We start from the raw sequence: 14,820 nt of genomic DNA, 5'->3' as shown, positions 1-14,820 counted from the left end.
TGTTTTGGCTGAACGAGCGAGTGTGTCATTGATTCTCAACAACGTCGAAATGTATGACCATTTTTCCGAATACAACTCTGAACATTTTGATTGGTTGGCGACTTGTTCCCGGTTTCACCAGCTACTCTCACATATAAGGATAGAATCAATTCACGACTACTGGGTTTGTAATGCAGTCACGTGTATTTCTGTTGTGTTGGCAGAATTGGGTTATGCTCCCAGTCATACTCTATGGGTTCAAAGGGGTGAAGGGAAACATCGATGAATACAATCAGATCAATCAGCAAAATGTCTGACAGGCTAATAACGTTAGCTGGGCAGCTTGTACAGTCGAGTTGATGGATGATTGGATAGTTATATAGATCAGCTACCACAGAGAGAATGTCATCATACAATAGGAAAAATAAGAACATAGAAAAATATGGCGAGACTAAGTCAAAAATGCTATATAAACACACACACACAAACACACACACTCACGCTCACGCTCACACCCACACACACACACACACCCACACACACACACACACACACACACTTACACACACCTGTACAAAGATCGGGAAGATGAGGATCTTGGGAGCCATCGTTTTGACGTAGCCATAGTTGCCGTGGGATACGTGCGAGCGTACAATGGTACAGTTCTGATAGTTGGCGAAGTTGGAGTTGGCCGTGGCGGAGGGTTTGGCCGTCTTGCTGTTGGCGGGGCGTCGTAGGAAGGTGGTGTGACTCGGTAGCCCCCCTCCGAACGTGGCGCTGCCACCCCCCTCTCTCTGGGCCATCATGGCCTGGTGTGGTGGGTACAGCCTGCCTGCTGAGAGGGGGACCGGAACACAAGTCAGAACTCACTCGCACACACGCACGCACACGCACACGCGCACACACACACACACACACACACACACACACACACACACACACAATCATGGGAGTGAGGCAGGACCATATGGACGCACACTTATATAATGAGTCCATGATTCACCAAACATTAATCTATGATGATGATGATGACAATGGTTATGAAGATGATGATGGTTGCATATTGTGCATTGTAATTGTGGTTCAATTCGTCAATAACTTACCCAATGTGCCCTGGTTGTCTGGGTATACAGGCCTCAATATCTGAAAGAAAAATAACATGAAAGTCAATAGGTGCAGTAGAACAGTAGGCCAGCTCTGTCAGGACTCCCTGCTGCAGGGGAATGACAGTCAAGTACATCCATCTAGCCTGAGGTGAAACTGAAGCAACGCCTGCACACGTTGGTCATTACACTATGGTCCCACGGTTCCATTTTATTGTTACTCCCCTCATCCCCTGGATAATTATTCTGGGGACATAACAATTACATTTTTGGTGCCTTTTATCCAAAGCTACTTACAACAATCGGTCATGAGAGGGGAGGCAGGCAGAAGGGAACACTGTATCGATGTTACAGTACAGTTTGGGATTTCAGACTACCAACCAATGTCCCATATATAGTCCTATGGTTGTGTGTGGTGTTCAGTCCTATGTGTCCGTATGTGTGTCTGTGTCCGTGTGTGTGTGTGTGTCTAATTCCCTTCATGTTTGTATTATTTTGAATAAGCCCTACTGTATATCTCTACTCTCTCAAACACATCCCCTTTATCCCTATACTTCTTTACTCCTTTCTACCAGATCCATCCATCCATGCATGCCACACTCTACCTCTACCTTCTTTCCCCCCTTACGTAGTCATTCTTCCAGCTGCCTCTTTCTTCCTCTGCTTCACTCTACCCGTATCTATCCCTTTTCCCCTCGGCCCACTCGTCCCTCTCTTCCGTCAGCGTTCAGCTGGCTTTCCCTTCATGCTGTCTTAGGCTCCGTGTCTACTGCCTCTCCTATGCACAGCACTGCAGACACACACACACACACACACACACACCAGCCTCCCCTGGTGTGGCTCCATAACAAGTGAAGATAGAAAGGTGTGCTTGGCCCTCTGTTTCTGGTGTGTTCCTCTCTGTATTACCTGATGGCATGAGCGATGTCTATACTCCACTTCCACTGTTCTACAGGCTGGCTGTTGAGCTGTAACAGTGCCCCCCTCCCTCTCACACACACACACACACACACACACACACACACACACACACAGAGACACACGCACACACACGCGCACACACACACACACACACACACACACACACACACACACACACCGGCTTTAATGCACAGTGGGTGGGAGGGGGAAAGGCCAAGGGGAAAACCCTAACAGTTGTCTACATCCATCCCTTCAACATGGCCTGGTGTATGTGTACATATCCTGCTGTATGTCGACATGCCTTCAACATGGCCTGGTGAATGTGTACATATCCTGCTGCATGTCTACATGACCTGGTGTATGCATGTATACCTACATGCTGGCAAAATCAAGTTCACAAAATCAATGGGTTTTTCGCCATCTGGTGCACTTTATTATGCCTTCAACATAAAAGCTATTACCTCATTCACAGTATGTTAGATGTTACTATGATGTTACTTTGTGCATCATTTGACAGATCACCCTTTAAGACCCTGAATCTTCTACCAAAGAGGGGCTTCAATACTAATGTGGCAGTAAATTGTATAGGTGTCACAATAAACAGACAGGTTAACTATGTACTAGTTCAATAGAAATAATATTTCTGCTTTACAAATTGCACATATGTAGAAGCTTTGAATGGCACACATTATGCCTCTCCTCTCATGTCTAACGTAAACATATGAATCTAACGTCTCGATGCATCTCGGAAATGAGAGGCACAGGTGGTCTAAATGGCACAGGTTTGGATGTCACAAATATACCTCGGATTCTATCCGATCATACAAAAGACAGATTGAGATTTAGGTTGTGCCCTCAAAAAATATATGTTCATATTTTCGGATATATATATATATATCAAGATATATTCAGATATTGTTGTCAAGGAGGTGGGGGTAGGGGAGGAGCCTGGGATTGACCATGGTGCCTTGCTGGGGGGCCAGTACCTGGCTGCCGTGGTTTATGGGGGCAAGGATGATGTAGTTATCTCCGTTAGACGCCTTCACTCTGGTCCCTTTCAGGGTCTGTGTGTGGGTCTGGGCCTGGGCCTGGGGTTGGCTCTGGGGCCTGGGTTTACCCTCCATCTCCTCTGGGGTTCCGCGGCCCGCTCTCTCCCCCCAGGGACCCCCGAAACCCAGCCCCATCCCCCCTCCGCCACCTCCCCCGCCCTCGGACCCGTTCACCAGAAGCCGCCGGCTGGTGCGGTGGTGTGCGGGGAGGGGGGGTACAACGGGGGGGCTCTTGTTGTCCCGTCTCCTGGTGGGGGGGGACGGGGCGTCATAGTCGTTGGCGGTCTTGTAGGTGGGCCGGTGGAGGAGACCCTCGAAGCTGGGCTTGGCGGCGGGGCCGGTGCGCCAGACCACCACTGTGATCTCACTAGGACTGTTTCTGTACGGGGGGGAGGGAGGGAGGGAAAGATGGAGTGAAGAGTGAATCAATGAGCTCAGCACAAGCACATTCTGTAAGTACAGCAAACACATGTGGGTGTTATTGTGGGTGTGGCTCAGGAGAGGCTGGTTGGGGACAATCGGAGGACAGGCTCATTGTGATGTGTGTTTGATACCGATCCTCATTCCTTTGCATCATTACAATGAGCTTGTCCTCTGGTATCCACACCAGCCTCCCCTGGTGTGGCTCCATAACAAGTGCAGATAGACAGGTGTGCTTGGCACTCTGTTTCTGGTGTGTTCCTCTCTGTTTTACCTGATAGCATGAGCGAGGTCTATACACTTCCACTGTTCTACAGGCTGGTTGTTGAGCTGGAGCAGTGTGTCCAACTGCTGTAGACCTGCAATATCTGCTGGCCCACCTAGAGAGAGAGAGAGCAGGAGAGGGTCACACACACAAACACAAACACACGGGCAGGCACACATTCACACATGGATGCACACACACACACACACACTTGATCTACTGGACCGCCTCAGGAGAGAAGAGAGGGCAAGAAAGAGTCAAGTAGAGATATACACACTCCTACACACACGCACACACACACACACACACACACACACGTGTGTGTGACATTTGAGGAGCTCTTGCCTGGATCGACAGCCTGGACCCTCACTGGAGAGTCAGAGCATATGGTGAAGCCATAGCCGTCCTTTCCTCGAACGATGGTCACCTGCAGGACACACACATACAGATTAGGCGACTGTACTGGAAAGCCACTCTTCATCAAACAGTATAACTGTCAGGGGGGGGGGGGGGGGGTACTGGAGGTAGAAATCAGAGGAAAGCTCATTGAAATGCATGGAAGGAAATGAGGACAGCCTCCACCAGCCTCATCTATGTCCATCAAAACAATGTCAAACTTCTGGAAGCTGGTCAATGGGACACAAATCACACACACACACAAGCTCAAACACACACATCTATAGACACAATCACAACGGACACTGTGAGGAAACAACTATAGCACTGCAAAACAATACAATATGTTAAAGTTAAACATACTAAACGTATGTTCTGTCAGTGTGGACGACATCAGAAACAAGAACCCGTTGATACATGAGCACATGTCTGGAGATTACAGTATTTAGTGTGTGTGTGTGTGTGTGTGTGTGTGTGTGTGTGTAGGTGTGTAGGTGTGTAGGTGTGGGTGGGTGTGTAGGTGTGGGTGAGTGTGTAGGTGTGGGTGAGTGTGTAGGTGTGGGTGAGTGTGTAGGTGTATGTGTCGGTGTATGTCTGGGTGTGTGTGTGTGTGTGTGTACGTGTGGGTGCCAGCCACAGAGATTACTGCCTGTGCCCCTCATCAAAGGACTGCAACGATTTGTGCCCATCTGATGCCAACTGTGGACTCTCACACGCAGTGGGCAAAATGATTCTCTCTCTCTGTCTCTTGTTCACCCACCAACGCACACACACACACACCAGTGTCAAACCTCTAGGAATAATGCCAGTGTGTGTGTGCCAAAACCAACAGCGCTCCACTCCAAAACATCGTTTCCATTTCGTCAGGGGCCTTCGAGTTCAAATTCTGTAAAATTCAGCTGCATACAACCACACACACATACACACACACACACACACTGACACAACTAGAGAGACCGCGCTAAGAGACTCACAAGAGTACACAAGGAGAAACAGTTGGATGAAATGTGTTACCCCTCAGTGGCCAGCTAAGGACAGAGGGTAAGCTGATCTGAGATCAAAGCCTGTGAGAAACTTCTACCCAAAGCATAAAAGACCACACTGTTAGAAAACATGGTTCCGTGTCCTTCATTTGTCCCTGTAGGGGAAGCCGTGGAAGAACCCTTTTGTGTTCCATCTAGAACTCTCTGCGGAAGGGGTTCAACATGGAACTCCAAAGTGTTTTTGCATTGCACCAAAAAAAAGAGTTTCGCTACATTGACGAATGAAGAAATGTTTTTGGAAGTAACTTGAATCTTTTATTTAAGAGTGCAGCCTCATCAGTGCATAGAGCGTACTACTCTGCATATTACTAGAGCTCTCTGACGGGTCTGTCTAGAGAGGATGAACATCAGCCTGTGTGTAATCTAGTAACTGTTCACCACGTGATCCCATTGGTACGTTTTAATGAAACACTTCTTGATAGGATGATGGACTGTTGGGCAGATTAAACAGTGAAGGACTGGACACACACAGAGTCACAGTTGTTAATCACAGACGACACGTCACCTCGCCATGGTGCCAGTCAGGTTGACCTCCTCCAGCGCATGGCAGTGACTGTCGCCAAGTACACACACACGTGCACGCACACAGATGCAGACATACACAAACACACACACAGCACACTTTTTTTTTTTTTTTACTGACGTTGCATTTACATAGTTTTTCGGTTGTATCGTTCTACATCCGTCTCGATGCAAAATGATATGGTCCAGCAATGTCCAAGTCCAAACATTGTATAAAGGTATGTAAAAGGATATGATTCACTGACAGATGCCCACCATAAAGAGACGATAGAAGAGAACTGTGAGATATCATTATACCGACCACTGTCTCATATCAATTAATTTATCCAATCAGAAAGTCTCCTTCAGGCAACCTCTCATACCAAACCTATTTATATGTGATCAGAGTAAAAAATACATTAAATAGATTAACCAAACAATCATGCAGCAAGGTCAGATAATGAAAATCAAACATCAACCTCAAGTCAATATTGAAAAGTACATTCTAATGAACTGTTAATTCCAACCAACGTTCGACTGAACAACAACCGTCAGGTCAAACCAACATGGCAGCGGCTACAGAGAGCGAGCGTTCGCATTTTGACATTCAAAACGTTCCAAACGAATACTCTCGTAAACCGTCGGACAACGTCGGCTCGGTTCGTTTTTTGACTGTTGTACAACTGTGACACAATGACAAACGCCCATGGGGTGGTCTGTCAGATCTCTGTGCGGACAGAGAGGTGTCAAGTACCAGACAGGAGATCAGAGGAGACAGTTATGGAGAGGACCATTTAATCACCCTGAAGCCCGGACATGACCGCTACAGTACAGGGATGGGGGGGAGGGGGAGTTGTGTGTGGAGATGAGGGTCTCTGTAGGGGGTTGTTTGCTGGGTGAGGAATTGGTAGGTTGGCACACTGAGTGGTGCTGAGGGGAGGAGGAGGATGGGAGGAGGGAGGACGGGTAAAGGAGCGTTGGGGAGTAGGGGGGGTGTTAATGAGTGGTGCCCCCTGGCCTCTCTGAGCGTGGGATCGGACCGCTGGGAGACCGAACACACATCAGCTGGCATCCAGGGCCCAGCAGCAGTGGGCACTCAGAGACACACACACGCACACACACAGTACACTCGAGGACTCAAACTAACTTGCACATACTCTTTCAGACCCACAACCCCCATGCTCCATTATTTCCATCTCCCTTGCAAAGCCGTAGCAGCATGCACACACGCACAGACACACACACACACACACACACACACACACACACACACACACACACACACACACACAACCATGCCCCTCGGAATTGATGTGAGTTCAAGGCTGGAAAATGAGAAACAACTGTCCCTTGTTTTAACAGCCCAGGGCTACAACACAAAGACATGGCAGCGCACAAACGGGGCTGAGGGTGAACACACTGGTGTATGTGGTAGGATTCTACTCTCCCATCTCTGAATCCGTCTCAAGAGCCATTGAGGCCGAACGGCTCCAAGCCTGCTCGAAGTGTGTATGCTCTCTCTCTCTCTCTCTCTCTCTCTCTCTCTCTCTCTCTCTCTCTCTCTCTCTCTCTCTCTCTCTCTCTCTCTCTCTCTCTCTCTCTCTCTCTCTCTCTCTCTCTGACAGGACGAGCGTCGGGATTTGTGGTGAGGCATATCTATTCAAATGAGTTGAGACGGGGGCTTGTATTGTGTCTTACGTAACAGCTGTGTGCGTGTGCGTAGGAGTAGTGTGTGTTTGTGGAGTCGTGACCGGTCCTGTCCTCTGTGGGATGAGCAGTGAGTGTGTGCGTGTGTGTGTTTGTGTGTGTGTGTGTGTGTGTGTGCGTGCATGCGTGCGTGTGCCTCTGTATATGCCTCTCACCCTCTCTATGCTCAGCATAGCACCAGCACCATCTCCCTTGTAAAGGATGTTATCAGACCCGACCATACCCGTGTTCAGCCTGCCGCAAACACGCACATACACCCACATACACACTCTCACACACCTCCATTACCCACCACCACCTTCATTATCCTGCTAACCTCAGCCCACAGTAACACAGCACCCATGGTCCATTGTAGACGAGAGGAGCCGATGTGGGTCAGTGTGTGGTTGGTGACAGGGTGTCTAGGCCACCAGAGCCACCAGGAACAGAAACCCCCCTCTCAGCCTCTCAGACCAGCCTCCATTGTCCCCACGTCAACCATATGAGCTCACACTTCACCATGCAAAACTGCATTCAAAACTGTTATTGTATCAAACTATACAATCTCTCTGTCTCTGGGTATGTGTGTGTGTGTGTGTGTCTGTCTCTCTGTCTATCTCTGTCTCTCGCCATCAGTCTCTCGGATGAATAATGCAGGTGACGGAGACCTCTCTCTTCCGTCTCAGGAAATAGGGAACACACTTTCGCTTCTCCTCCTTTCATTGTTCTACTTGTTTCCGCGTGATTACTTCCCTAATGCGTTAGATGACATTGTGAAATTGCGATCGTTTCTTGAGCGGCCCATAAGCAGTAGTTCATTCAGGCAGAAAGGCAGAAATGGTGATACACAGTAGGCTACGTTCAATCCTTAATTTCTCTCTAGTTCACAGTGTTCTGAATACAGAAGCCCTGAAGAGTAAACCAAGAAAAAGCTTATCTCATTTGGACCACTCACTATGTCGTTTGGACGAACGGCTTAGCGATCTTGTTATAACAACATTGCTAAGTTGTTATACTGAGATGTAGTTAAGTGGTGCAAACGAGATTAACTTGTGTGGAGCTATACTTTTCTTTTTTGTTGTTTTGGGCTTCACGCTTCGGGGCTTCAATACGCTGATCCAATTTCATTCTTTGATAAATGTTCTCTGCAGTTTCACAACCAATTGCACTTGCGCTGCCTCCCAAATTATAGCTCCTCAACTTTCTCATTCTCTCTGTCAAATCTACTTCACACTGCTCAAAAAATCAGCCAGCTGCAGTCTCTCTCTCTCTTTCTTTACAGCACTCTCTCATTTTCCCTTTCTAACCACCCTCTCCCTTACAAGACATCCATCCGACAGACAGACAGACAGACAGACAGACAAACAGACAGATATACAGACAGATATACAGACATAGACATACACTCATCTCCTCCAAACCCCTTGAGTCCTTTCCCGCCCCTCCCCCAAACCCCTACCTTCCTCCCTCCCCTCCCTCCAGGTGAGAAACAAACATACAGACAGACAGACAGACAGACAGACAGACAGACCGACCAACAGACAGACAGACCTGAGGTAGTCTACAGCTGATGCAGACTCTACACAGACTATGGATGGTGTGCATGACTCCAGTCCAGTCCCCTCCCGAGTACACACTTCTGAGTACACTCCTCTGTGTGCCGCTCCTCTCCACAGTCAGACAGACAGTGGAGGTCAGAGTTCAGTCTCAGTGGCCTGTCTGAGCGCTCGTTGAGGTCCTCACTATAGAACTGTGGTCCCGTAAGAGTTTGGTCCTATCAATGACCGCTGAGTAACTGTCCACTCTGTATGTGGTCCTCTGGTTTCCAGGTCCTACTGATGCGGTCCCCTGTGTGTGGTCCTGTGGGTAAGGTCAGTCAGCAGTCTTGGTGCGGTCAGTGGTCAGCGGTGATCTCAACCCCACTGTGTTGAAAGAAGAGCACTGTATGCAGGAGATCCTCTTGTATGCGGGTTCCACTCTGTGTAGTCCCCTGAACGTGGTCCTGGTCTACAGTCCAACAGTGCTCTGAACGCGTTCACCGTCAACAGCCCACTGCGGTGAGCGGTCAGGACCTCGGCGAGCCTTCTCCACAGCTCCGTACGCAGCACTCTGTGGGGCTGTGTGTACTCGACGAGCCCTCTCTTCAGATTTCTCAGCACTGTCTTCTCGGCAGAGAGGAGAGGTGTGTTTGTGAGTGTGTGTGTGTGTGTGTGTGTGTGTGTGCATGTGTGACGGTGTAGAAGCTGTCTAGTGTTAGAGCGAGTGTGTGTGTGTCGGTGTGTGGAGGCTGCGTGGCGTCGCGGAGGCGAGACTGGCGATGTGTCGGCCTGCTCCAGCCACACACTGCTCTTGGCATCGCTGTTCATGGGAACTCCGTTCGGGAGAAGAATGGGAGGAAGTGCCCCCCTGGCCCCCCCTCCATCCCCCCTGGCCCCCCCCTCCGTCACCCCCTCCCCTCCTGGCCCCCCCAGCCTTCCATCCGCCCACCACTCCACCCCCCCTCCACCACCACCCGGAGTCCTGGCCTGGCCAGCCCATCAGCGCCTGTTTGTGTGCTCGATAAGGCCAGAGAGCTTCCTGGACCAGCGGTATGGGGCTGGGAAAGACAGGAGCTCAGTGAGAGAGAGAGAGAGAGAGAGAGAGAGAGAGAGAGAGAGAGAGAGAGAGAGAGAGAGAGAGAGAGAGAACTCATGTGGACACAGAGGTGGGAGAGAGAGTATATAGAGACTCACTAAAAGGGTTGTTGCAAACATTCACCCACACACACACACACACACACACACACAGGCATTACATGAGTGAACTTACGGTACATATTTTCCGCCCACACACTAAAAAAAAAAAAATGCATAGATGAATGTGCGTATTCTTGTGCAACTCTTAACTCTCTCTCTCTCTCTATTCTCCAGCAAATCATACAATCTAATCTCAAAAACACAGCACACACTATTCACACCTAGACACACTTAATCCAATCTAGACACTCTCACACAGCAATCTCAGACCAGACACGACCTTGTTTGTTATGTTTGGTTCTTTCATATTTCCTGTCTTTTTCCTTTCATTTTTCCCCGAGCGGAAATTCAGGTCTGTGAAAACCACGACTCCATCAATCCCCTTCCCAGTTATCAAAACAACTCTCTTATTTTTGTTTTTAGGACACGGTAACGGCACGACAGCTGGGAACAAGGGTTCAAACCCATGAAACATAACAACAAACATCTCACGGGGGGGGCGCCGGGTAAAGCGGTCTTGGCTGCAAAAAGCCATTAACGTCGGCTTGCGTTGGCGATGCTAACGCTGAACGCGTCGGACCTTATTTATTCACGACGTGTCTCCTTCCCATTGACGAGGTTAACATCCACAGAGAAAGAGAGGGGCCAAAGAGGAGCGATAGTGAGCATGTCTCTACAACGCTAACAGACAGGGCAGAAAAGACCATTCAGCTCCTTACATCCCCTCTGCCGGACGTTTACGGGGACTTTTCTCTGTTTCTCCTTTAGAAGGGGGAAGGTTACCCTTCAGTCGCTCACAAGACATTTGTGAGACCTTGTTCCCCGTCTCTCTCTCTCCCTCTGTTCAGGTTTAAAATAAATAGGCAGAAGGATGGATTAGAGAGAGAGAGAGAGAGAGAGAGAGAGAGAGAGAGAGAGAGAGAGAGAGAGAGAGAGAGAGAGAGAGAGAGAGAGAGAGAGAGAGAACCCTCTCTCTCTCTCTCTCGCGCTAGGAAGGATAGGACTAGAGTGAGGACTAGGACATAGTTTACAAGCATGGTCAGGTTTAGGGTTACAGCAAGCGTATGGTCTAGGACTGGTGTTAGTTCCAGGGTCAGGGCACAGGGGCTAAAGCTATGACTGAGACCACTATAGAAAGGAAAAGGAAAACCATGTGCATTATCCTCTTCTCCTCTTCCTTCTCCTCCTCAAACAAGATAGCCTCAGGTTTTCAACAGGCAGGGAGTGGAAATGTGATGCTAGCTGACAGGCACTGTGCCGTCAGACATGGAAACCTGTCAGCAACTCAATCAACATTAACATTCATGCTCTGGTCCTATGTAGATGGTATAGATGGCTGAGATGGCTTTTCTCTGTCCAGTTACAGTAATGCTGCATGTTAACATGGCACTGGAGAAGAGCTAAAGAAACCTCCTTAATGTTGCATGGGACACTCTGACTGAGGAAGCAGTCAGAAACCTAACGTGTGATGAGGGGAAAAGACTCATTTCATGTTTAACGTATCTACTTGTGACATGGTCTGGTGAAAAAGTCCCCAAGTAGGGCATGGTCATTTGTGACACCAGACACTTTTTTTTTTTTTTTTTTACTTATTCTGAAACTACAGATTGTAAGCTTGTAATACATTAAAATCAGATAAAGGGTTGAAGACGATATACGTATTTGAATGTTGGTACACCTCAAACAGAGAATGGGAGGAAAGTCACTAATTAAACCGGAACAACAAAGGCTGCTAACAGCTAGCGGCTAACAATGGCACATCGCTACGAACGTCTAACTGCGTTTTTATAACATCACAACGTCCTAAAACAAAAGTATTTTTTACAAGTCAAGTCTCCCTTACCAGTAGCCTACGGCAGACAAGACAGTGAATCCAATCCACAAATTATAAGTATTTAGTGATTGTTAAACTGTTGTTTATTATATCAAGTGGGTACTTCAAAACTTCAAATTGCGTATTATGAAAAAACCCGAAAACCAGATGTTGTTGTCACAATAACTTTCACTTTCATTTCGAGCCTTTCGGGTTTGCGAGTGGTGCTCCCTTTCACCGGCTGCCATCACATTTTCCCGTACATTGTAATCTGAAAAATAGTTGAAGAAGATATGCTTATTTGAATGTTGGTACACCTCAAACCAAATACTGGAGAAACTCGCTCTGAATCAAAACACCCACGTTTGCTACCATAACGTTGTTAGCTAGCTAGCAGCTAAGAAGAAGGAACATCACTATGAACCCATGATCTAACTGCATGTTTAGCACATCACAACAAGCTGAAATCAACATGCTAAAAACACATAACTACACATAATTAGATGATCACACAGTCCTTGCTTTTGAACACGTCCTAAAATGTAAGATTGTTTACAACCCATGTATCACTAACCCAGTAGCCTGAAGCAGGACGGGACGTGATACAGTGAATCTAATTCACAAAGTATAAGTGTTCAGTGATCCTAAAATTGTTGTTTGCTATATTGAGTGGGCACTTCAATACTTAAACGTTCGTAATATGAAATTATTTTTGGTCATTTGCACGACTTGAGAATTGCAGACATGCAGACCTTTTCACCAGAACATGTCACATTTTTCTACTCAACTTTCTTCCGCATAACACCTTTACTGCAGGGTGGGATTGAATGCTTGTGCATCTTATGATCATCTATCTTTATCCCACCTGAGATCTCTTCTCAGAACGGTGTACAACAGCGTAAACAACTCTCCATTTGCTGGTGTTATGATCTCAGGTAAAGAGAGGGGACGCCTTGGAGCTTTCTGATGGTGTGTGTGAGAGAGAGAGAGAGAGAGAGAGAGAGAGAGAGAGAGAGAGAGAGAGAGAGAGAGAGAGAGAGAGAGAGAGAGAGAGAGAAAGAGAAAGAGAAAGAGAAAGAGAAAGAGAAAGAGAAAGAGAAAGAGAAAGAGAAAGAGAAAGAGAAAGAGAAAGAGAAAGAGAAAGAGAAAGAGAAAGAGAAAGAGAACGAGAACGAGAACGAGAAAGAGAAAGAGAAAGAGAAAGAGAAAGAGAGAGAGGGGAGAGATGACAGCACACAGTTGAGGGGTGCACTGGGCCGGAATGGAAATCGACAGGAAAAACCGAGGAAACACAAGAAAGCCTTAAGGTTCGTCTTTCAGTCTGTCAATGTACTTTGCCCCCTTCTTCTTTAACAGGCCCTCGGCCTCTAGAGAACACCCCACATCGACTGCACAATCAGCCAGCACTGCGATTCACCCAGGGAAAAAAAAGGGGAAAGAGAGGGGAAAAAGGGGAGGATTCAAAAGAGGATGTAGAAGTCTTTCATCTAGTGCTGTGTTACAGAAGCTGTCTGTTTCCCTGAGTTAGCTTTCAGCTCATCACAGACCCGTCTTCACCCTTGAACTACTTCAAACAAGTGTTTGTTGCACAATCAGGCCAGTGATCCCACTGTAACCATGGTAATCCCACTGTAACCATGTGCTCCTTGAGTCAACAGAATGTTTTGATCAGGAGATGTTTTTGGCTTGAATTATGCTATTTGCGAGCATGGGACATGAACTCATAGATTTGCATACACAGTTCAGATCTAGAAAAACTGGATCCTGATCCAGCGTTATTCAAAATCTCTCTCTCTCTTTCTCTCTCTCTCATATATATATATGAAAGGACATTTATGAAATGAGGAACATATTGTATTTATTATGATTATGATCGTTATTATTATTACTATTAATTCATTAATAAAATAATTAATAAAAATGATTTATATAAAAGGGCTATATAAATACAATGATTTATTATTTGTATTATAACCCTTAACATAGCCATACAGCCAACAATTCTCAATAGATGACCAGAGGTTTGTAATACGATCCTCGACGCCAGAGCTTAAAGTTACATGAGGTAAAGGAGCGTTTCTCAGTGATGTGAACAAGGGAGTGGAAAAGGAGGAGAAGACAGAGCTGGACAGCGGAGAGAGAGAGAGAGAGGCATGGGCGGATTTCTGCTTTCGGAGATCAGAGTCAGAAAACCACTGAGCAACAAACAACAACAACTAGGCATCTCTTCCCTGATCCCAAAATATTCTTCTCCTCTCAATGTGACAGAAATGCATGGGACCCAGGTTTACAACAATAGGTGACATTACGTGTGCATGCAGCCCCACATGACTATATTTGCAACTCCATGGTGACTATGTGACACACGGAATACAAGACTGCCTTACAGCATGCTTCACATGCATGATGACACAATTACCATTAACCAGTTGAATGATGGGTTAACTTCTGCGCACACACACACATACATAATGTAGACAAACAGTCAAACCAGAGAAACGCACGCTCTTCCCACTCAGCTCAAGATCTCTCTGTTACCGTACATATACACAAAAACATACAACCACACTCACACACACGCAGACGCAATTGCTTGCGTGCGCACACACACACGCACACGCACACGCACACGCACACACACACACACACACACACACACACACACACACACAAGCACAGACACAGACACACAAACACACAAACACACGCACACACCGACATACACACAAACGCACTCAACGACACACACACGCACACAGTAAGAAAGTTCAAACCCAGATGGGAGTCACTCACCGTTAAGCATTGCATATTCTCAGGGCTTGTGGTCTCGGTGGCAGCACCATGGTTTGACAACACAGCCTCTGAAAGGAAAACAAACGAGTCACGGGCTGATACACTCCCTTTAGAGA

General features: G+C 47.2%; 1 protein-coding gene across 1 annotated transcript in view; it reads right to left on the bottom strand.

The window, feature by feature from the left end:
• Positions 1–8,968, bottom strand: part of rgs3a (regulator of G protein signaling 3a) — a gene marked incomplete at its 5' end in the record, with an annotated part of 134,096 nt that extends 125,128 nt beyond the window's left edge. The window contains 6 exons of the mRNA XM_080530162.1: positions 549–814; positions 1,083–1,122; positions 2,990–3,431; positions 3,747–3,852; positions 4,083–4,164; positions 8,915–8,968. Of these exons, the coding sequence (XP_080386288.1) occupies positions 549–814; positions 1,083–1,122; positions 2,990–3,431; positions 3,747–3,852; positions 4,083–4,164; positions 8,915–8,968 (990 nt within the window). The remainder of the gene's footprint in view (positions 1–548; positions 815–1,082; positions 1,123–2,989; positions 3,432–3,746; positions 3,853–4,082; positions 4,165–8,914) is intronic.
• Positions 8,969–14,820: the final 5,852 nt, after the last annotated feature.

Source organism: Nansenia antarctica (assembly GCF_963989245.1).
Source record: "Nansenia antarctica genome assembly, chromosome: 4".
Classification (NCBI taxonomy): Eukaryota; Metazoa; Chordata; class Actinopteri; order Argentiniformes; family Microstomatidae; genus Nansenia; species Nansenia antarctica.
Note: the sequence above shows the minus strand (reverse complement) of the source record. Positions and strands in the feature narration are given on the sequence as shown.